Source organism: Anopheles maculipalpis, chromosome 2RL, assembly GCF_943734695.1.
Source record: "Anopheles maculipalpis chromosome 2RL, idAnoMacuDA_375_x, whole genome shotgun sequence".
NCBI lineage: Eukaryota > Metazoa > Arthropoda > Insecta > Diptera > Culicidae > Anopheles > Anopheles maculipalpis.
In genome coordinates, this window is record NC_064871.1 from 78,211,702 (window position 1) to 78,234,875 (window position 23,174).

The 23,174-nt window shown below is 44.8% G+C and overlaps 5 protein-coding genes across 6 annotated transcripts in view; 3 read left to right on the top strand and 2 right to left on the bottom strand.

Annotated features, from left to right (window-relative positions):
• Positions 1-3,746, bottom strand: part of LOC126568590 (probable prefoldin subunit 6) — a 263,741-nt gene extending 259,995 nt beyond the window's left edge. The window contains exons 1-3 of one of the 2 annotated variants that reach the window (XM_050225090.1): positions 3,640-3,746; positions 3,453-3,553; positions 3,174-3,376 (exon numbers count right to left, since the gene is read on the bottom strand). In XM_050225090.1, coding sequence (XP_050081047.1) covers positions 3,174-3,376; positions 3,453-3,553; positions 3,640-3,712 — 377 coding nt within the window. In that variant the 5' untranslated portion in view covers positions 3,713-3,746. Of the gene's footprint in view, positions 1-3,168; positions 3,377-3,452; positions 3,554-3,639 lie in introns of those variants that run through there. The other variant, XM_050225089.1, reaches the window with a different exon arrangement.
• Positions 244-2,343, bottom strand: LOC126567970 (GATOR complex protein NPRL3). Its single transcript, XM_050224356.1, has 3 exons — positions 2,150-2,343; positions 1,557-2,083; positions 244-1,497 (listed from the first exon to the last, which is right to left on the bottom strand). Exons 1-3 carry the CDS (start codon positions 2,340-2,342, stop codon positions 247-249), a joined length of 1,971 nt encoding a protein of 656 aa, XP_050080313.1. The 5' UTR covers position 2,343; the 3' UTR covers positions 244-246.
• A 4,719-nt stretch (positions 3,747-8,465) lies between the features above and the next one.
• Positions 8,466-23,174, top strand: part of LOC126568579 (histone H3.3A-like) — a 537,920-nt gene continuing 523,211 nt past the window's right edge. The window contains exon 1 of the mRNA XM_050225076.1: positions 8,466-8,475. The gene's annotated coding sequence lies outside the window, so the exon portion shown is untranslated. The remainder of the gene's footprint in view (positions 8,476-23,174) is intronic.
• LOC126568665 (uncharacterized) lies at positions 8,797-16,578 on the top strand. The gene is made up of 7 exons (XM_050225180.1): positions 8,797-8,950; positions 12,207-12,656; positions 12,734-13,036; positions 13,104-13,676; positions 13,744-13,850; positions 13,916-13,972; positions 14,049-16,578. The coding sequence occupies exons 1-7, from the start codon at positions 8,818-8,820 to the stop codon at positions 16,467-16,469; spliced, it is 4,044 nt and encodes a 1,347-aa protein (XP_050081137.1). The 5' UTR covers positions 8,797-8,817; the 3' UTR covers positions 16,470-16,578.
• Positions 20,242-23,112, top strand: LOC126568302 (leucine-rich repeat-containing protein 1-like). Its single transcript, XM_050224757.1, has 3 exons — positions 20,242-20,611; positions 20,674-21,313; positions 22,979-23,112. Exons 1-3 carry the CDS (start codon positions 20,263-20,265, stop codon positions 23,097-23,099), a joined length of 1,110 nt encoding a protein of 369 aa, XP_050080714.1. The 5' UTR covers positions 20,242-20,262; the 3' UTR covers positions 23,100-23,112.

Here is a 23,174-nt window from a genome sequence, read left to right on the forward strand (position 1 = left end):
TACTTTATATAAGTGATGGGTAAATCTTCATTTTCCCCGGAGTCGGATTAATCCGAGTTCACTCGGGAGTAATTACTCCGGATTTATCTATATTTTTTTCCGGAATATATTCCGTTTTTATACTTCGGAGTTGGGTGGATTCTCATTAAGAAGTTCCAAGGTTCCCACCACTACTTTGTATACGAAATTTACAAAAACAACAGCGAAAAATTCTTTCGCCAAAATTTACTTACAGGGTTTTCAACGCTACTCCACCGGATGATCGGCATACAGGCTAGCGATCGCAGGATCTTCCGTCTCGTAGATGATCAGCACCTCGCGAAACTTATCCACCAGCTGCAACAGTTGCGAGCGGCGCAAATTTTCAAAGTACATAATTTCCTCCAGATGATGTTCGCCCTTAAAGTACCCGGCCTTCCAAAGTCGTACCATCAGCGCCAGATCTTCCGGATTGGAGGCGGCGGGTATGCGTGCAACCGCCTTTCGATCGGGCTCGGGAAATGCTGCCAACAATCGCTTCAGCTTATCGTCGTCATCGTTTGATGCGATGCTTTCATCATTATCCGTACTGGAAGCCGTCTGCAGACCTCCCACACTCGAGTGACTGATGTTCGATCGATGACTCGCCGACGAGGGTCTTGTGTTGGAGGTAACGGAAGCAGCCGTCGTTAGCAGTGCCGATAGACTGTCCGAATAACGATCCTCACTAAGCGAATGCTTCCGATTTCCACCCGAAGGGACAGCTAACGGTTGGCTGGAGGATGCACTCGGCGCAGAGCTTCCGTACAGTGCGTGAATCGGATAATGAACACGCTCCGCACTCGATCTACCCCCGTCAAGCTCTCCGTCCTCTATTCCATCCAAATTGGCCACAAACTGTACGTACGTGTGCAGTTGCATTAAGAGGTGATGCTGCAACATCCACAGCACCATCTGCGCTAGCCGACCCTGTCTGGCTGGATGCTGTAACGGTGTCGTTAGATGTCCGATCGACGTTGGTAGTGAGAAATCGCTGATAACCTCAAACAACGACATGCCAGGAAATTTGGTCCCAAACTTGTCTGAAAGATTCGAATGAATGTTTAGCTGTGCATCGGGTGCAATTACGTACACGTTCGTTTCACACAGCGGATAGATAATGGTCGCTTTCGCCCAGTACACAAGATGACCGACAATCTGGTAAACGTAATCGATCAGTAGCTCCGCATCGGAAGCCATATTTTGTAAGCTTTTTAGCGGATTGTACACTTCTATTAGCTGTAGCAGCATATTGGCACCGGATGGTGGTACACAGTCGAACAGCTCGGAAGGATCGACCAGCAGCAGCATGCCGTGGTACGGTTTGAGCGATTCCAAGCATCGATCGATCGTTTCCGGTTCAACTGCCATGCCTTTCTTGTGGAACTGGTGCGCTTTCTGTGGCAGGCAGAAGCTTAGCGTTACGGTTTGATTCATGGTAACGTTCAGCAGGCCCGTCGTGCAGAGGTCGTGATAGATCTAGAAAGAACAAATCAATCATTAGTTACCTGTTTTTCCTACATAATATTCCCCCATACCGTTTTAATAAACTGTGCCAGCGTCGTATTTTTCAATATCGTGTCAAACACACCGACAGCAATTCCGGCCGCAGTGACCGCAGCATTCGTTACCACCGCCTGTCCGCTCGTTCCCGTCGGTCCCGTACCACTGCCCGACACTACCGAACCACCCGTTCCGGTGGCACCAGTCGGTTGTTCCTGTTCCTGCAGTGCACTGTTTTCATCCATCACAGCAACCATTGTTTTGATTTCGCGTGAAAAGTAACCATCGCGACGCTCTTCGTAAATCAACGCTATACCGATGCGTTTGCTTAGCTCGTAGTAACATTTAACGACGGAAGAACTGGCCTGGGCGTGTAGGGCGAACACAACGTTGATCTGGATGTCGGACGATTTCTGATCCGACCCATGCTCACTGCGCACTAAGGTGGGATGGGACACAAAGCGTACGTCGTTTACTTTTAGCTCAAACTTTTGATTGCACAGTTCTGATTTGACGGCGAACAGGGTTGCTAGATCTTTGTCCGATATCCCGTACAGCTGGTCTGTGGAGTGGAAAAGATATAAATTGAACAAGCACTGCACTGGTTGCAAGTAGAAGCAGCACAAACCAAAACAAATGTTTGATGGCAGTGCATTCTGCAGAATGTCGTCCCCGGTGTGGATCAGCGAGTAGGGTGTTTTTCTCGCCGGGGTAACGGACGTTTGAAACTGTTGTGGTAGTGTGTACGGATAGCGAAACAGCAGCCGGTCGCCCTTACTGTCCGATTTGACCAAAATTATGCTCAGCGGATTCACCTCCATGGTGTACACGCATGTCGGATGTGTTCGGCGCTCGTGGTGCGATTATTTAACAACGTTTGATAAGCGATTTCACTGCTTTATTGTTTACTTACGACACGACCGCTCGCTCAGCTGATGGAACCTCGGGGGAACTGTCATCGGCGCACAGATGTAAACAAACGCCGGTTGGTGTATCGGAATATGTACACTAGGTTAAAAATTCATTCAATACATTAGGTAAATCGAGTTTTTCGCTCAAAATAATCCCACAAATTCTCAATACGATTGAGCTCTGGAGACTGGATGCTTAAGTTTTGACGTTGTGCAGTAACCATTCCTTAGAAAAAAAAAAACTAAGAAGTATGCTTCTCTTGAAGAAGCTGAAAATTTGATTCGTGGCTCAATTTTAAAGCATCAGATTTTTTCAGAAAAATGACTAAAGGCACTCGAAACCTGATCATCGCCATGCTTTACAGTGATTATAACCATCAGCTGGTTTTCGTTTCGGTTTAACCAAATAGTTTTGGGCATATTCTAACCGCCCTTACCGGCGCAATTTTTCACACAGAATATAGTTTGTTCGCTTGATTTTATTCCGGTCCTTAACGATTATGCTTCCGAGGAAAAGGGTTTACAGAGTTTAATTAGGATATACCCTCTCCAGCATAACCCCCCACACAACCTTTTTCGCTCATGTTAAATCAATACGAAGTGACCCACATGGCCGGCGTACTTGTATGGGATTGTTTATGCGATGTAACTAATTAAACTGCCTCATACTGCGATATTATGTAGCTTAGATGTGTTGGAGCGTGCTTATTTGTGAATAAGGTATCGACAAACTACAACTACTTCGCCATGGCCTTTTGGCTCTGATACTGCTGCTGCAGCTTCTGCAGGTTGGCCCGATACTTGTCCTGCTTTTGCTCGAGCTGATTAATGTTCTCCGCACAACGCTTCAGCTCTTTCGAGATGTACTCGATACGTTTGCCCACATTTTGTTTGCTTTCTTCGAGATCCTGCTTTACCAGTACGGGACCGTACAGCTTGTACACCTGCGGATAGGACAGAGCAGACACATACGTGAGCGATAAGCATAATCCGGAGATCGTATCAGCGGTGGCAATTTACCGTGTTGGTTGGTTTCAGCATTTGCAACTCTTCCAGAATGCTTTTATTCTCGAAATACTGTCCATCGAGCTGTTGCTGCGTTTGTACCAGCTTCGAGTATTCTATAAAAGGCAATGTGAAGAAATGCTTTGGTTAGTCTCACCTTCGACCGGGGTTCAGTTTCTTAGCCGCAGCAAACACCGCGTACCTTTGACCGAGTCTTGGAAGTTTTTCAACTCCGCTTCCAGCTTGCGTTGAACGACAGCGACTTCCTTGTCCATTTTTATGCGGAATTCAAAACGTTTGAACCAGCCGGATGAACAGCAGTGAGCAAAAAGACGGACTGTATATTTTTTTTGTTTTCGTTTCGACAGACCTCATCCACGAGAAGTTTGACAGTTCGTGTCGTTAGACCAAGGTGTATACAGCGGGGGTGTCGCATACGGATTTTCGCTCTCATTTTCGCCCCTGTAGTGAGAAGAAAACTAAAGAAGAAATTGAAAATTTCCTCACGTGTTTCAAATATTTATTACTCAATATAGAAAGCAAGAAAAAGAGTTTTAGTAGACAAAATAATAAAAAAAAGATGGAAAGGTCCACTTCATTTTAATATCTAGACTTTTGATCATACATTGGTTAAGTTGACATCTGGATCGGAGCCACCGGAGTAAGGACTTCAGGATATCACGACACGTGGTAGCGGAAATCGGGGTAAGTGTACCACGTTAAGCAAGTTATGCGGTAACTTACTTTAAAATGTTTCTTTTAGCAGAATTTTCTTCATATCTATGCCCTGTCCCAGCAAAAAGAAATGCAAAAACAAGCGTTTTATGTTTAACGTTAAAAGTTTAAAAGAATGGTTAAATATGTGAGCTGTGTGTTATTGGTAAAACATCGTGTTCTAAAGCGGTTTGTCTCACCAATTCCATGCTAGCCCTTGGCCGCCCTATTTTGCGACCTTTTCCGCTTATAAGTTCACACCAGCCTGCTTCTCTCTGAACTACTAATGTAAAAAAATACGAATCTGGTTCTGGGATTCGGGATCGGGATATTTGTGGACAACAATTTCTAAGTTTTTTTAATTCAATTTTCAATAAAATCAGCTAAAAGTTTGCGACACTTTTGTCCCAAATAGTGTTGGGGATCCTTTTGCCCCAAAAGTTATTTGTTTTTAAAATTTGAAACTGTTATTCATAGAATACTGAAAAAAAATAATAGGAAGCTCACTTGTACCCAATTGGCACAATTGGCTCCAACTGTCGCTAAACATATTTTAATGAAAATAGACAAGACTGCATTGGAACTTAACCTAAACTTGGCAATCCTGAATACAAACTGATAAAAAATAATATAAAAGGAAATGGATTTCCCAACTTCTAGACACACGCACACCATCAGCATGAGATCAGCTCAGCTCAACTGCAATGTGTGGTAGTGTGAGCGCCTCTCACTGCCGTTAGATAACAGAGACGTTGAATGCGCTCGTTGGAAACGGTCACAGGCACACGCGCCAGAGTCATTTTATGTCATGAAGGTATCGGACGTGTTTTCGCACGGTTGTAGCTCTAAGCAATTACGGGGGAGTTTTGTGACAAGAATTGCATTTCGCTCGTGTGTGATAACCCGCAGAAAGCGGAAGTGTTCCCTTTTTCTAGTGTCGTTCTGGTTGCAGTTGCAGTTTGTGCTATGCATGCGAGCGCTCCGTTACAATGTTATAGAGGTTCTAGAGTGCCATTTCTGTGTTAATTCTTCGAAAGCAAAACGGTCCGGTAGATAAGAAGCAGCACGTGTTGTGAAGGAAGGCTGATGTGTGGTGCAATGGGCATGAAAAATGCATAAATTCTGCCGGCTCTATATGTATATAGCTACCCTATATCTCGGGTGCTCGCGTTTGTGTCACCTTCGCTCTGAAGTGATTGTGTAACCCTAAAATGTGACTTTCCGTTACCGCAAAGGCATCCACATCGAATCGAGAGTGCAGAATAAGCCAAGAAGACGATGCCTCCAAACACCCGAGAAAAGAATATACCAAAACCCAAAAAACGGCATCGATTTTCCAACTTTGTGCAATATACCTGGGCCACCGGAAGAGGGTTGAAAGGGTCGAACGCTTTCCTTCCTCGTCCCCATCAGTAGTAGGGCAACTTCTTTCGTTTTAGATCGTGTGTTTTGTGCGGCCCCAGACGGATTGATTGAAATTGCGATACCGATCAAAAAACATCATCATCAGCCGGACCGCGGAGGGGGGAGGGGGATAAGGTTGCTCCAAAGGTCTGAAGAAACAGTTCCATGCAAATATTCCATCGTCCCGTCAGTCGCCCCATTAGATGGGCGGAGCGGATTAGCTGAGATGTTGAAATAACATTTGTTGGACAGCGGCCCATCGTACGGGCAGGAGAGGCAGAAGAAATCGGTGCGGAAGGTGTGAAATTATAAAACAGTTCGAGATTCTTGCTGTAGCTTTTGCTAGTTTAAGAGCATTCGAGCTTAGGACGCAAAAACAATCAGCTATTACACTTTGTTGCATTGTATTGCCGGTCGCCCCATATAGTATAAGCTGCGGGATAAGCGGATGATTTGTTTATTTTTCAACAAAACCTTTTTCTGCTGCAAATCAAAGTAGGCTATTTTTTGCATCACTTCTTCGCTGTCCTGAACAAAAGTTAAAATGAGCATTAAAAAATAAAAAGGGGGGGCATTGTAGGACTCAGGAAGCATACCGGAAAATACCATTTCTCTGGTCCCGGTGTGACAGCTCGATAGCATGGATTGTTCTAGCACATTAGCGCCCATACACACCCTTGCGTGTATGGTTTTCTCTCCAGTGGAAAACTCCCACCCCGTTAGAACATGGATTGGTCGTATGGTTGTGTGTGAAATCATCAGTAGCGAAGACGCGTGTGTGTGTGTGTGTGAGTATGTCAGGAAAAACGGCAGACAGAGAGACAAAGGGAGAACGAGAGAAATAGGAAGTGGGGTGAATGCATTTTCCCGACCTCCGTTATTACATAACAGCTGATCTCGTGCATAACACTCAATACACAAGCTCTCTCTCTCTCTCTCACATACACTCGCTATTACCGGTTTTCCGTCTCTCTCGGCTTTCTCTGCGTTTTTTTTTTCTCAACATGAATATACGAATGTACACACACGTCCACATCTCTAGCTCTCGCTCTCACACATTCTTCCTTCTCTAGCTCACATATTCTTGAGCGAGCACGTTGACTTTTCCTGCAGAGCAAACAAGAAGGAAAAGGATGGGTGATAAATTTTCCACCATCGTAGCTGTAGTGGTGACTTTTTCATATGGCCAATGTTTTTCCTCAACTAAACCAAAACCAGTGCCGGAGAAAATGCATTTATTGTGTCATTCGGTGTGTTACCGTTACCGAAGGAAAAAAAAACGCGTTTCCGGTTGCATTGCGAGCTGGTGTGGAGGGTTTTGTTAGTTAGAATCGTGCATCTTCTAGTTTCTCGGTGTTTAACCTAACAAGCGTGCTTGTGGAATTAGAAAATGTATCGATTGCGAACACATCGTGGCCTTACCTTGCACCCGGACACCGAAACCGTTCCAACCGTCGTGTGTTCTGGGAAAATCGCGTAGTGCGGATGTCAAGGAAATAATGGCTTAATTTATCCTCGGGCGTGCTAAGAATGAGCGTAAGACAGACGGCACAAAGAACGTACCAAGGCGAAGCGCGTTGCACCTTAACATTTCGCAACACACAGCGCGCGAGTGGTAAATGCGTTCCCGTCATGCCTTTGCCACAGCAGCACAATGCAACTCTTTTGGCTGCCAAACTTGGCTTGGGTTGCAGTTTTGGGAAGCGTCAATCTTGCCCGGTGGGACGCGAAACGAGCGCGCACACATTTTTGGCAATCCAATGCACAACCGAACGATCCATTGTAATGGCACCACAGTGGGTGAGCCAGCGTGATCCTAACGTTACGGCTCTACCTCAAGAATTTAGTTCCCCTTCCCCACTCTTACGAGAGTTGAGACCAAGTAAACAAAGTGGCTGACAAACAGATCCGATCAACCGAAAAATATTCGCCATTTTTTTTTTTTTTTAAATCTTCACCCACCATGTGAAGCACGTGAGTGCACCCTACCAATGACGATCTGCTTGTCATATTTATCATTATCGTCCTCAGCGCGTCGTTTTTTGTCGCCCGGGTGGTTCGCTCACACGGCAGATTATGCAACGCAAAGATACATGCAGGCGGGTGAGGGTTGACAGAGGGAGCAGCCGCAGCCCATCACCGTGTTATCGATGGCTTAGGACTATTTGTACACCTCCGCCGGCTGCCTTGGCGGGAGTTTGTTAACACACACACGAGAGATAGCGACATTTTGAAGATATGTATTTCTAAACCCGTGCCTAGAGAAGAGATGCCGCTGACTGTTTTCTCTAAAGCACGCGGCAAAGAACTCGGGGATCGACACGCTGTGAAACACGCTGACGTTTGCGATCCGGTGTGTGCATGTGCGCGCGCGAGAGATGAGTCGTATCGAGTAGCCACAGAGAAGTAGCAACAGTGCGATCGCGTACCGTAAAGGTTTTGTGTCGAAGAAAGGAAAAATCCCTTATGAAACTACAAATAGAATCATCGCACTGTGTGAACGTGGGACCGTGGCGAGAGAAGAAAACAGTGGCGAGTTCTTTAGTGGTGCAAAGAAAGTGATGAAAACCTTCAACGCGAACTTACCAAGGATTTCAAAGTGACTGTGTGCGAGTGCCGCGTGTGTTGAGAAGAGTAAACGACACAACAGAGTCGCTGGCTACTTAGATAATCAGTGGAAGTGTGACTACGGTTCGCGGATTCAATGGAGAAGCAAAGGTTTTTAGTTTGGTGCAGACACACTCCTCCCCAGTGAACAGTGACAGTACATTCTTGAACCTGGAACCTAAGTGAAAATGTTACGTTTTGTATGGAATTCTGGATTATATCCGCTCATTGTGCATTATCTGTGTATTTTTCATCTTTATTTTCCAGAGTTAGTGTTCGCGTGTATGTGTGTGTGAAAGTTAAACTGATTGTAGTCTAGAATTTAGCCATCGAACCACCGAAAGCCCACATTTGTACCCGTGTGGGAACCGCAAAAGAAAAAAAAACAGTGTGTTATCCCTTAGTCCTTAGGACCACCGGCGAGAAAGAAAACCCTCCAGCAACGACGCTTGAATGGTTCTAACCGATCGAGATCGTAACTCCCGTACCGCCCCTTTAAGATAGCAGCAAAGCAATATCAGTGCATCGCAAAGTGCATCGGTAACTGGGTGAGCCATCCGAAGCCACAGAGAAAAAAATTGGTGCAACAGCAGGGGAAGCAACGCAGCGTAGTTCACCCAGGCACCTTCATCTTCATCGAGAAACCCTTCTCTCGATGGCGAAGGGAGCAAAAAGGAAGACCAAATGGGTGTCCTTGTCGCTGGCCAACGCAAACACAAAAACCTCCAATGCGGCCGGCTCGGATAGCGAACAGGCGTTGCCCCATCAGACGCAAAGCTATGGTGAAGGTAAGTAATGTGTGCGAAAGGTACGAGAGACCTGAGGGATGTGGTTAACGAAAGGTCGGGCCGCATGGTACGTCTCGGTGCGTTGGAATGTCGCTATGTCGGGTGCTCCAGAAATAACACACTGTTCCAATTTTTTTTTCTCTGTGCTTGTATGTTTGGTTCTGTCTCGGGAACCGCAGGCACATCACATGGTGTCACAGTGGCAATTGCGCGACAGCTTTAACGAGACAGCTTGGACAGAAGTCAGTGGCTCTTAATATGTTGACGTAATGGAGGATCTTACGAATAGGCAATTCAAGTATTTTTAATAGGATCTTGAAATAATTGATATGAAAAATGCAATTTCTATAGGAAGGCGACAACGGCGCTGATTATCACACGGCAATACCGGGTTTCAAGAAGAAGAAGAAGAAATGGGGTAGGAAGAAGTAGAAGAAGAAGATGAAGAAGAAGAAAGCCTCACAAATCGACATACGGAACGGAACTGCATACGGAAGAATTGATAAAAAGAAATCCATAAACTTTCAACGGCTCATCCTGGAGATGAACAAACAAAAAGGCAACAAGGTGTAATCTTTCTACTTCTTTTGCCAGTCGTCTTCGTCCGCACTGAACGCATCTTTTCCATCGCACAACCATCCCCATCGGTGGGATGTGTGTTTGTGCAACTAATTATCTGCAGCATTTAAAATGCTGCTTTTGGATGGCAGCAGTCACTCAGGGCCACATCTTCTTCAATATCATCTCAAAATAGTTCGTGTTTTTATGCACCGAGCTCATTATGATACACTTTCTAATTAGAGCAGTCAGCAGAAGTAATGCTTGGGACGAAGGTCTTGACGGTAGGTAAGTCCCGGAGCATACAACTGCTTGGAATCGCACCTGATTTCGGGACTGCAGAAGAAGCGTTCGACAGGCCTTAAGGTTGTTGAGCCATCGACGATAAGATACGGGGTGCTTGAGCCGGGGTGAATATGGGGTGGCTCGGTGGATTTCACTTCCCATCTGTGGGGAGGTGTGGAGCACTCACACTGACGTATTTATCCATCATGGACGGTCACTTCCTCGTGCAAGTGTGATCTTCTTTTTTGTCCAGCAAGAAGCTTCTTTCGGTGAGTGAGACGAAGCAGTGGACACTGTTGTTCGCATATCAGCAGTGTATGCGCGTTATGCTTATCTGAAGCACAGAAAGGAAAAAAAAGTAAGTCAACCGTACTGACTGAGAGACTTCCTGGGCGAGATAGGCTGCAGTAGGTAGGCAAATCAAGCTGTGGTGTTGATTAAATAAATACTGGGTCTTTTCATTTCTTTTCTATTTGGCTCCACATGGTGCAGCCGAAAGGTGAAGCAACCGAAACCTGACTGTTACATCAGCAGATGAGCTTCTTTCGCTGTTTATTTGCTCGTTTCTTCTACTTGTGGAGGGTTATGCATCTTCTACAATCACAACTGGGCGTTCGACGGGTTAGGATTCTGAGGAACAAAATCCAAAATCTTGAGGACTTTTGCATCCCATTTTGGTTTAACTAATTACTTCGCATCTACCGTACCATTCCTTTCCGCATTACATAAGTGAGCGTGTTTGCGGTGATGTGGGTCAGGTGTGTCCCGTGATTGTGAAGTCATGTCTTCTTTTTTTATTTTCTTTTTTCGTTGGGTTGGGCACCTTTTTCCGCTACTATTTCTGTCCCACGGGACCGACAAGCGCAGACACACATTAAACAAATCCGGGTGGTGGCGCTTTTCGGGCCGGTATTTTTGCAATCGATTGGAAGATTTTTGAACAGTAGCCAACAACAAGATGGACCTCCGAACTCCACGACAAATTGAATGTACCGTGACTGTGGACAAGGTGGATTTGCTTGCTCCATTTGGATTTTGATAGTAAGCACTTGGTGTAAATTTAGCATTTATGAATGAGACTTGTACTTGGTAATTCTCGGATCCGTCCCGTTCTTCCGTAGGATAGACTTTAGAATTGGTGAATAAAATTAAAAGCTTAAAACTAGCTCAACTAGCTCAAAAATCTAGATTACTAACTTTTTGCCAATAAAATTTCGCTGAAAATTTAAGGATTGATGCTGTCCGTACTCCAATTCGGGGCACATCTTTTTTCTACATTTGATATGACTTTTGAGCAGTATTGGGGAGTCTTCCTCCTCTTTCGAATATAGGTAGCCATGAAGTAGAATTCGCTCGCATATATAATATGCACCTGATGGGCTGATGTGGAGACTGCACCGCAAACTTTGGAGACCCCGTGCTCTAGAACATCCTCCAGTACATGTTCGAGCTGCATCAAGCCAATTGCGTCATATAAAAACCTTCGATCTAGTTGGCGTGGTTGCACACCACGCGGTGCACACGCGCACTAGGATTATTTAAAATTGCCAAATGAACCCACACACAGGGCAAGATCTTCGAGTATTTGTACTTCTCGGCTTTAAAAATATGTTTACACTGGTGTACGCTAAAATATCGTACCATTGAAAAGTAACCTAAATGTGGCCAACAGGGATAGGAGAAAGAGCTTACGTCTGATGCCTGTTCGCAAAAAAGCAAGGGGTGCTACTGTTCTATCCTTCCCGATCGGTTTGTCACATGATGCGCACAGAACAAACCGTCGTCAATAGTAACCCCAGAAACGGCTACATACTAGACGCTTCCTCGACGAAGCAGCAGCAAGCCATGCCAAGCACAAGCAGTGAATTGCAATTTCGAAACAGTGCGCACGGGTATGACGAGTTTCGTTTTCGGCTCGCACCGTATCGGGTGAGCGAAGAAGTATCGAGGGTGTTTGTTGAATAGCAAAAGTGAACGAGTTGGAAGAATTGGGAACGCGTCGAACAAAACATATACACTATTTTTGGTGACGCAAGGACTGCGGGAATCGCACATAACGTAGCGGCGCGTGACACATCCGTACCGGCGGTAAACCGCCATGCGATACGTCGAACATTGGGCCGATCGAAACGGCAGGAAGAAAAAGTACGACTAACATCGCCATTCTGTTTATTTTTTTAACAAACGACATAACAACGATAAAAATAGCGTGCATTTAAAGTCGCCTTCAGCGTTGCCAAATTTGTACAATTTGTCTATGTTCACAGCGAGGTAACAGCGACACACACTCAAGGATTTCTAGCGAATGCTTTCGCTATGTTTTTGTCACTTGCCAGGTCTTTCCAATATGCAAACATTCCGAAGGTACTTTTTTTCCTAAGGTTGTGTTTTTGGATTATTATTTCTTTTGCAGGACACCGCTTTAAAATGCTCAACGGAACTAGTTTAGCTTCAAAACCTAGCAAAGATTTGACAGCTAGAACTGATGCAACAGAGGAGCGCGACGGAAATGAACGCACACAGCAGGACCATCAGAGTGGCAATCGAACCGATACCAGTACCGGTAGCGATTGTGTTGCGGGATCGGAGCGACGTCCTGCGAGCAGTTACCAAAGACGTCGGCCACCACCATATAACACGCGAACGAATTGGAGTGGAGGAGTTTCCACCGGATCTAGTAATGGTCGAAACCAATTCCATCGAAACGGTTACTATGGCAATGGCGGCAATGGACATTACGGCACGGGGAAAAGGTCTCACTACGATAACTACACACGGCGACAGCAAAATACAGCAAGCGCCCCGAACAGAACGACCTCCGGAGATGGAGGAGAGGCAGGAAGAACGACGGCAGTTAACGATGGTAAGTGTAGCTGAAGACTGAACGACGATGGGACGACAAATTGTATCCACTATATTATACTTTGCTTCATCATTCAGACGAGTACACCCGAATAACTACCCCGCGACAAGATGTACTGTTCAAGAAAGGATACCTTTCCCGACCGAAGCCTTCCGTCGCGACTGCCAGTACGTCAAACACCGGTTCCAGCTCACTAGCCGGCACTACGAGCGAGGGTAGCGATGGAGGAAACGGAGGCAGTAACAGCATTTCCACGACCGAATCCATAACATCCGAGTATGGTGGATCGTATGCGGCAGATGGCGGTCAACTGTTTGACTATTCCTTCCCGTGTGTTCCGTGCGGATACTTTACCGAAAATGGCGTACTGGTGATGAATGGTAATATCCGCCTTTTTATCGTCGTCAGAGGCCGATACGACATTATCATTTCGATTTTCATTGACAGGTTTTGCTGTGGATAACAATGGCTTTTCGTACTTTAACGGTGGTCAGACGTACATCTATCCGCCGAACTACAGCAACTGCCAACAATCACCGACGGTGACCACTACGACCACAGGGGACGACCAAACGATGGATTCAAATATGCTCTACGCAAACGATGACATGAATGACGAAACTAATGCGAATGAATCGACCGATCTAGACAGTTCCACGGCGGACCATTCGACACCCGTCATAGAAACCGAATCAGTGCCAGTATATAACGAAAACGGCGGCAACACCGCTAGTGATGGTCAATTTTTCTCGAACGATGGCCTTTCCTCGATGGAACAAGTGCCCCTGTGCGAAGTGGTTCCGGAGCAGCAGATCGTTCCGAATGGTTCCGAGCAATTAAACGGAGAACTAGTGTCGGTAGGTGCGGAAAATGAAACAGCCGCTTCCACCTGCGTGCAGGACTTCTCGGAGAATGGATACTTCCCGTACACGAATGGGTATGATTTCGCACAGTTCTACAACTCGCTTTGCTATCCTGGCTGGATGATGGACCAGCAGTACCGCTTGTATGATGATGCTGGTAAGTGGTAACGTGCATGGAACCAGGGATAGAGGAATCATCTCTCATTTGTTGGACAATTTTCTAGTTCTTCCACTATACTGCGGTTCAGAGTACGCTATGACGAATGAAGAGGCCTACGGACATCAGTCAAGCTATAAGAAGCGTAAAAAGCGTTTCCGCATGCTTGAGGAGGTACGGCGTATCGGCATAACCAATTTTTTGTTTGTGTATTATAACGGCTTATTTTCACTTTACAGATGCCATCTGGCAATGGAAACCCTTCTGACGTTGGAGGTACAACTTCCACAATCGTGGTAAGTAAATTAAGTAAAACATCATTGTCACGATTTGTCAATATTGTGTCAACGTTGTGTCTTATACCTTCCTCAGGACGAATCCAACATTACTGGTAGCGGCAATGCTACCGAATGCGTGCCAGAAAACCATGTTCCTTCTACTGATGTTTGCAATCAGTCATATCAACTGAATGCAGATGTTCAAGAGTTTCAACCCTCCCCCATCCAACCTGACGCAACAACGATCATCCCAAATCTTGACCCAACTGAACCTGATAAAAACTTTGAACTTTCTGTCAAGATAAATAAAACCGCCAAGACTCAGGCTCCAGCGAAAAATCGACATCAAGCTGCCCCTAAGCTTTCAAAATCTTCGTCCAAAACAATGTCTGCCGGAGCTGTTGTTGCTGCTGCTGCTCCGCCTTCGGACGATGCGTCAAAAGTATCTTCAGTGTTGGGTAGTGGAAAACCCGCAGCAAACAAAGCTAATCGGAAGAAGGACCTGATCGAATCAACGCTAGCCTTTGCCGCCCAGAACATTGATCTCACGCGTCCAAAAGCGATCGCTTCCGAAGCGCCGTCCCACGATAGCGAACTGTGCTGGACAACCATCGATCGAAATGGCCGAAAGAAACGAATTGCATTGGTTCCGGACCAGGAACCGGTCACTGCCATTGAAACGGAGAAGCAATCTTCCGGGGAAGATAGAACGAATGAGAAATCAACGGTTGGAGATACGATACAGAGGTTAGAGCCATCGACCGTACTACAGGATAGTAGTCCTGCTGCAGCAAGCCCGTCATTGTCCGTCTCGAACGACGTGGCCACGGATGCTGGTGGTAAAAAGGAACCACAAACTAAAAGTAAGAAAAAGACACATAAGCACAAAAGACAACAACAGCTCCGCAAGTCGGTGACTAACTTCAATAAGCAACCGCTAGAAGGGTTCCAGCTAATCGAGCCTGAGTTTGCATCAGCTGCGGCGGGGCATCGTCGGGGTAGGAGTAGTGATAAGGCTGGACGTGTTGAACCGACCGCCCAGAAAGCTCTCGGTACAGTTGTGGAGATTGTATCGGGCAGCAATATCAAAGAGACATTACCCAAGGCGAACCTGGAGCAAAGCGAATACCGTGCTGTTGACGAGCAACCAGAAATCATGGATGAGAAATTGAATTGTGATAAATTAAGCAATGGTGAACCACCGGAAGTTTCACCCGCGGAAGAGGTCGTTGAGGTTGAAGTGGTTGAAGAGGAGGTGGTTGCTCAAAAATTGGTGCCACAGCTAGCACCTGCTTCTGCGTTTGGAGAGAAAGGTAATCTTAATGAGACTGAGACTGAAAATCACCACCAACAACAACAACAACCGACGACGTTGGCAGTCGTTGAGGAAGCACAAAACGAAGAACCTCAAGCTGAAGTCGTCGAAGAAGAAGAGGAGGTAACAGTCATTGAAAAAGAAGCGGTGATAGAAAATGATATCAAAAAGGTTGTACAGACTGAAGCTGTGTTAGGCGAAGCTGATCAGGAGAATGTTGAGCTCAACCAGGACTCTATCGAGCTTGTTTCTTCATCGGCAAGTCAAGAACCAAACGTGAAGAAGCAAACTGTGTCTGTTCACGATGGCGATAAAACAAATGAACTTCTATCGCCACCAACCTTCGAGGAGCAGCAGATAACAAACGTTGAACTGTCCGTCGATACGCGCGTATTTGTTGCCGTTGCCAAACAGCTCACAATCAGCCCCATCAGTCTCATCAATCCCACATTGCCAGCGCTCGAAGAGGATGAAGCGGAAGATCACGTGGATGGTGCGGATGATGGCATCGGATCGGAAGGTGACGATATTCGCACCAAGCGGGGAAGTGTTTCTGGAGCCGGCTATACCGAAAGCATTGACTCGGGTTTGCAAAGTCCTGCGCCTTGTGGTGGTGTAGCCTCACCCGAAACCTCTTCCATGGTTAGCTCGATCGAAAGTCAACCTGCCATAGACTTGCCGGGAGTGAACTCCGCCCAGTCGGCCTTGTCGCAGGTGGTAGGTACGTGGCTTATGAGCAAACTGCAAGTACACGAACCGGACGAGGTATTTGTGCTGCCAAGCAATCCACTGCTAATCCAGCGTCTGGAGCGGTTCCATCAGCTGCAGCGACGGGAGCGACGTGACCGGCTCCGTGGAGCTGTAACGTCTGAATCGGAGGGAGAAGACGAGGAGTATGATCTCGAAGACGACGATGATGATGATGATGACGCGGACAGTGACTACATGAGCGACGGTCAGGGTAGAATCGATCGTACCCAATCTGATGATGCAAATAGCACTAATCCAGGTTCGCCCCTCAACTCTACCCAACAGCAGGCGGTTGGTGTGGTGCAGAAAAGTCACTTAGATGATGCACAAACTGGGCCACAGCTTGTGAGCGAGAGCAAACAACACCGTGCACTGCAGCACAGTGATAGCGGCGATTCCGGAGCAAGCGTGCCGCGAACAGCTGATTCGAAACGCTGCTCGATCATGTAGGGATTCGCGCACTAGCCAAGACGAGCTTCATCTTCATCTTATAAATAATCTACATCATAATCAGAGCAGCCAGCCCTACGAAACTCACACGCGTGCCGACCGACACATACAGAAACACGCGCATACGCCGCTGATTGCCTTTTTCCTTCATGCTGAGATATTTCGTAAGGAGAGTTGATAAGATTTTCATAATCACACACACGTTAGGGGTTGTTAAAGACGCGACGGTTGGAAAAAACAGGAGAAAAGGTTCGCGGTACCATGAACACGCGTCCACCGCCCGTATCATTCGTCGCCGTTGTCTTTTTCTTAGTAGATTCGATATAACATAACTATGCGCGGCGGCATAGGAGCGGCGAAAGGTTAATATATTATGCATAAATTAGTATAAACTATGGCACACTCGTACTCTAATCGTACTGTTTTCCTTAACGATATAGAGCCTGCTAATTGTTAATACAACAAAAAGTGAGAGAAAAAACGTTGAAAATCCAATAGATCCCCCCACCCGGGAGGACACAGTGCTTCTACTGGAACGCTCTATTCGTTAATAAGGCACACACACAGCATGCCCTTGTTTAATACGTTGCGAGCTAATGGTTTCATTTCAAATGTTTTTCTTTGCATTCTATAGAGATTTTGCTCTGTTTTATTGTTTGTTTGTTTTGTTTTCTAGAAAAATGAACCTTGCTATGCTCCCTCCCCCACTCTCCTCTCCCCTTCTCGCGCTCGCTTACACTCGATTACTCGCATTGTTTGAATGCACTACTGTTGAACGTAATTCTTATTAGAGATATAATGATAAACAATAATAAAGAAAAAAAAACACTAGTTTGAAGAGCGCTGCAGGTTGTAAGCAATTTATGAACACTGCAGTTTGCAGAAGTAAATTTAACAGAAAAATGAACAAACCAAAAAATCGCCAGAAAGGAAGGAATAAAATGAGACAAACACTACACCACTGCTGTTGTGCTGAAGTTGAAACACTATGACAGTTATTTTAACCAATTTCCGTTGCGAAGGCGACAATGGTGTCTATCTTCACACGGCAAGAACGGGATTCAAATTCCATCTGGACTGACTGATACCACGTGGTATCAGCAAGTCTAGTAAGCCATTCGATGGCCAGCGTGACACAGCCAAGAAATCCAAGGTTTGTTAGAATGACAATGATCGACATCCTGTACCGGGTTTACGGTAAGCGTAATGAGCTAATAAGGGGCCACGAATCCACGAAGAACGTTTCCCCCGGTCTGCAGATTCAATCCTATCATACCGGGCCCCAAGAGCTGGCTTTTATGATAGGCCTCGCAACAGAGTAACCGTGCACAGTAGTAGCAGGGAATGATATTCGGGGCCTCTGATCTTCGGCTTGGGTTCCCGTTGAAGAAAAGGAATAATTCTCCCTTCCCCAGCTCAGCACATTTAACGATATCCCTTTTGTCAAGGGCCTCTAAACAGATTGAGCTACCCCTATAGGGGCTCAATACTTCCATTCCTCTTACAGCCACCAAGAGGCAAAATCCACCACTGCATGATAGACCAGGATCATGCGTTTGAGGCTCTCATCTATTCCCTCACGCGTTAGATTTCATCAAAAAAAATCCTTATCTTGAATAAAAAAACAGCATGGACAAGAATAAAAATATTTAGATACGCTCTAAATTGCTCGTGTCCAATCACTCATCACTAAGCCGGATGAAAAATATCGACAAACAAATTCTATGTCGATGGGCAAATCTAGAGCCATACAGAACACTTGTGCTCCTTTTGTAAATACTGGACATGGCAACTATGAGACATTACAATATCGATTCTCAGTTTTTTAACCACGTTCAAATGGAATATTTTTTGACACAATATGATCAGTGGTGAATCAGGCTCATGTCATGTGGATCATGGTGGATCATGTCATGAGGGACACGGGCGGCAAACAGAGGAATATTCGATCGTGACCAGTTTACATGACTTACCATTTGAACATCTGTGAACTGTGAACTGTGAATTGCTAAGAACACTAGACAGTTGTAGCATGAGTAACTAAGCATGTTACCCGAAATTCATTAACCCTGTCCCGGGCAACTAGAAAAACTTCATGTTCCAGGCACCAGCTTGACATGTTTTAAAGGTGTTAATAAAATAAGGCTAAAGGCTCAAGTTGCACGCAGCAAACTCACATGCAAGCTCCACAGTCGTTTGTGAACATGGGTGAGTAGGACATATTGAAAATATTAAAACTATTGGTTTATAAAATCCAAAAAAAAATCTTATTTTAACTAGTTTTAATAAAATTTTAGTGATTCAATCAACTTTCTACTCAAATCATGTTTAAATATAATTTTTTTCTGTATATTGAGCCATTTAAATAAAAAAAAATGACTCACTATAGAATTATTTCAATTACAGTATCAACTGTCTCGTTTAAATGGTGAAATAAGTTAGTGAAATCTTTTCGTAAATTAGTCTTATACATAAGCTAGCTTTTGCGACACTTGACAATAATTTCAAATAATTTTCCATAATGCGCATAATGGTCACCATCTACCGTGATTTTTCACACAAGCTTGCATGAGATGAATCCCGTACAACTTGAGGGCCTTTATTACTCTTTAGCCCTTAAATAACTATCTACAAAAAATCATGCCATATTTGAATAATCATAAATTGGGTATTACTACGAGTAGAGGCGACATATGTATATCAATGGAAAGAAGAAACGTTAGCTTAATTTTCATTAGAATGTAGCACCACAATTAGCAACGCAAAGTTGCTGGCTACATGGGTAGCCAGATTGCTAAGAATGGGGACATAGGAAAAATTAATTCTAAAAAACTTATTTAAACCATTCAGATTAATTTAAGACAAAGATAACTGTAATTTGCCCAAATTAAACAAATTTCAATTCAGTCGGGTTTTTAGAACCGGAGAAAGAAGCAATTAAAATCGGTTAGGTCACCCGATGCACGATGCATCGTTTAAAACATTGAACTCGAAATGAGCCTGAGCAACATCTCCCCCTAAGCTGTGTGCAACAACCCCTATCCTTGACCTATAATGCAGCGCTGCCTACTTGTTCTGCGTCTGTTTCGTCATCGGCCATGAAGGTTATCCTCCGAGAGAGTTTTCCTGCGGAGAACGGACTAAGGCACGAAGAGGGAAGGCCACGAAAAATTGAAATTCCTCACCATCAATGCAAAACCAAATAAACATCACCAGCTGGTGATGTAAAGAACGAAAGCCATCAACAGTAGTAAGAACAGCGATGCATGTAATCTGTAAACGTTTGGGTAATTTGGTGTACGATAAAAATAACTTCACGCTGACCATAATGGCAGCGAATCTTTTTTGCTCTTCTGCTGAATTCACTGTTTGACCAATGTGTTTTATTTTTATTTCGATCGCAGGAGCATGAAAATACACGTACACTACAATGAAAATGTAGATGCACATGTGTGCGTGTGTGTATATATGGGCGAGTAAAAAATCACAGCAACCCTTGAACGAGAAAAAGACAGTAAACCGTCATGAAAAATCATGATCGCATGATGTGGATAAGCCAATTGACCGGTGCTGGTGTTGGTTCGCCATTCGTCTTAGTGGGAGAGGCGTTGTTTTTAGGTGTTCAAAGTTTTTTAGCCAAAGCATCGATATTTTGGCCAGTCCGTGCCAGTGTAGCGTGCTGTAAGGGGTGATCTTCAAAATTGCGTCAGCATACTTGAAGTGTTGTGATCTTACCGTGCTCTTAATCCGAACCGAACCAACCCATCCGAACATAGTGCTACGAATACGGAAAATGGAAGGTGACTTCAGAAGCATCATGCATCTGAGCTATCGTGATTATCGTACGATACCGGAGGAATTGCGTGGCACCGGAAGGGACCAGATTGACGAGATTTATCTTAAAGAAAACCTTATCCACACGCTTCCGGATTGGTTCTTTGTGGAGATGTGTCATTTGCGTTTTTTATATCTTGCTGGTAATATGATTGAAACGCTCCCGAACCAAATCGGCCGCCTGGAGTGTCTGGAAACGCTTGACCTATCCGATAACTCACTCCACCGTTTGCCCAACTCGATTGGACGATTGAAGCGATTAACCAAACTAATGCTAAATGGCAATCACATCCACCAACTGCCGTCGGGTTTGTATAACGCTCTAAAGACCAACATAATTACGTCACGTTAATGGCTTACTTTGTTGCAGAAATTGGTCATCTCCAACGGCTAGAGGAGCTACACGTTCGAAAAAATCGTCTAACAAACATTCCCGTCCAACTCTCCCAGTGTGTCTCGCTGGAGGAACTTCAGATGGACGACAATCCCGGCTTGGTATCCATTCCTACGCGTGTGTGCAATCTTCCCGTGCTGACATACGTGTCCGCCGAGCGGTGCAACCTGTTTCAGCTACCGTTCACCATCAACACCACCACACTGTGCTTCGTACTGCTGTTTAACAGCAACCAAAGCCTAACGCACTGTCCACTCGCATTGGAACGCTTCGCCCAACCGGACTACGATGCAATGGAGGACAAGATGAAGCGTATCAAAAATCCATCGTGCTACCGTCAGATCCACTGTAAAGTGGTGCCATATCTGCTCAACTTTCCATCCGAGCTAGGGAAACTGCGGAACCGCCACAGTTCCGGAACGGTGCCACACTCACTGTTCGAGACAGCGTTGCGCGCTTCGTCGCGTTATAGACTACTGCGGTGGGATCACACGGAAAGGTACGGTTTACCACAATGCCTTATGAACCGGCTTATCAGTGGGGCAGTGGGCTGCTGTAGCAGCGTTCCTTGCGGGAAGGAGATATTTTCCGAAGCTGTTTTAGCGCTTGTTAAGCGGTAAGTTTACATTGTACTTTAAAATTTAAATAATTTAACCAGAGAATTATGAAATGCCTGTTCTCCTTCGATAAACGGTCAATGCTGTGCAGACAATCTTAAAAATTTAAATTCGTCCACACAACTTCTTTCCAGAACTTCATGGTTTTATTTATGTGGGTTCTGGCTAATTGGAGCCATTTTTTTTCTTGTAAGTCTTGTAAGACTGATAACACGACCTGAAATCGATAGGTTTAGTTTCCTTTCATGGATTTTTCTTGATTAATTTTGATGATTTTGCGATCATTTCGGAGGCCGATTATGAATAATCTTCTGAAAAAGCACGACGACTCATTTTTTTTTTGGCGAATATTCCGTCGGATTTTATACTTAAAATCATATTTGCGTTGATGGATCTTTTTTTACTCTACCTCAAACAGAAGATAATTGAATATTTCGACAATAGTAAATTTGAATCAACAAATATATACCCATATATGGATAAACATATGTTATATGACTCGCAAAGGAACTGAGCATGTGTGAATAGAGACGTTCTTAAGGTTGACCTTTTTTCCGTCGGTCACCGTAGGTACATTGTATTATTCTACTTGAGTGTAGGTTGAACCACAATCCTGAAAAACGCCATCATGTGAAAACAGCAAAGTTTATTATATAACACACGTGATGGACACCATGACCGGGCCGTGTCACGAAGACGTGCCCTTTAAAAGAGAAGGCCAACATGAGTGAATGAGTGATCGACACCATGCACTTGGTATAGTTTACTGTTAGGCACCATGCGCCTCCATCGTCTTTCAATACGATCGTACATGTGCACTACTCCGGGCACGTGCTTTTAAGTTAATGTTCAAATTGAACGAAATGAAAGCGTATGGAGCTGGGTGAGAGTGTACTGTGCGACAGGTGCTTCTGATCGTACCGGTTGCTTATTCATGTCTAGTAAATCGTCGATCGCACTCCAAAAGATGAATGAAAACAATTACATTTAATCGGATAGAAAATTTGAATTATTTGTTCACATAGGTATCTTTCACTTGTATCTTTTTTTTATAACTGTTGATAGGGCACAGGATTCACTCTCCTCCTTTATAGGACTTGGACTTGAAATGGGGGCGGGCCGTTGATGATGCAATGGAGGCGTCGGCCTTCATATGGCAGAACCGGGGTTCGAATCCGGACCGTTTCGACGTAGTGAGGACCTTACTATCTACCTACATGGTATCGGCAAGTCTAGTAAGCCTGTAGTAATGTCCGGCGTGACCTTAAGGTCGTTAAGCCAAGAAAAAGAAGAGTTTGAATGAGATTTTATAGCTTCAGTGGACGATAAATATAATTCTATTAACACAGAATTTTACACTAAACGAACGAAAAGCTCCTACAAGAAAAAACAGCGATAAACGTCATATTTTCACAAATCAGTATGAAAAAAAAATTTTAAAAAGTAAATTGTTCAAACTGCAGATGTTAAGAGCCGCGTTTGGAATATTCTCCACTGTATTCTCTTATCGTAAAAGGCCTTTTTTGGCAATAATGTTTTTTTTTCTTCCGTGCACCTTCACAATCTTATCATGGGGGTGCTCGTATCTCTTACACATTCACCGAAGGGGGTCATTGAGTTAAAATTTATTTTCATATCGTTTTTTGTTTTATTTTTACTTTCAGGAAAGAATATGCGCGAAACTTCGTGCTAAGCGTTTTGTTTTGCTCGCACCTTTGTGCGGACCGTTGGTTCCAGTACAACTGTGACGCGTACGAGGAGCTCGATTGGGATATTCCCAACTAATGACAGGAGTACCAGTATCATTTCATGCACAAAAACTTTATAGGCGGGACTGTAGTTAAGAATGAAAGAGAGTGT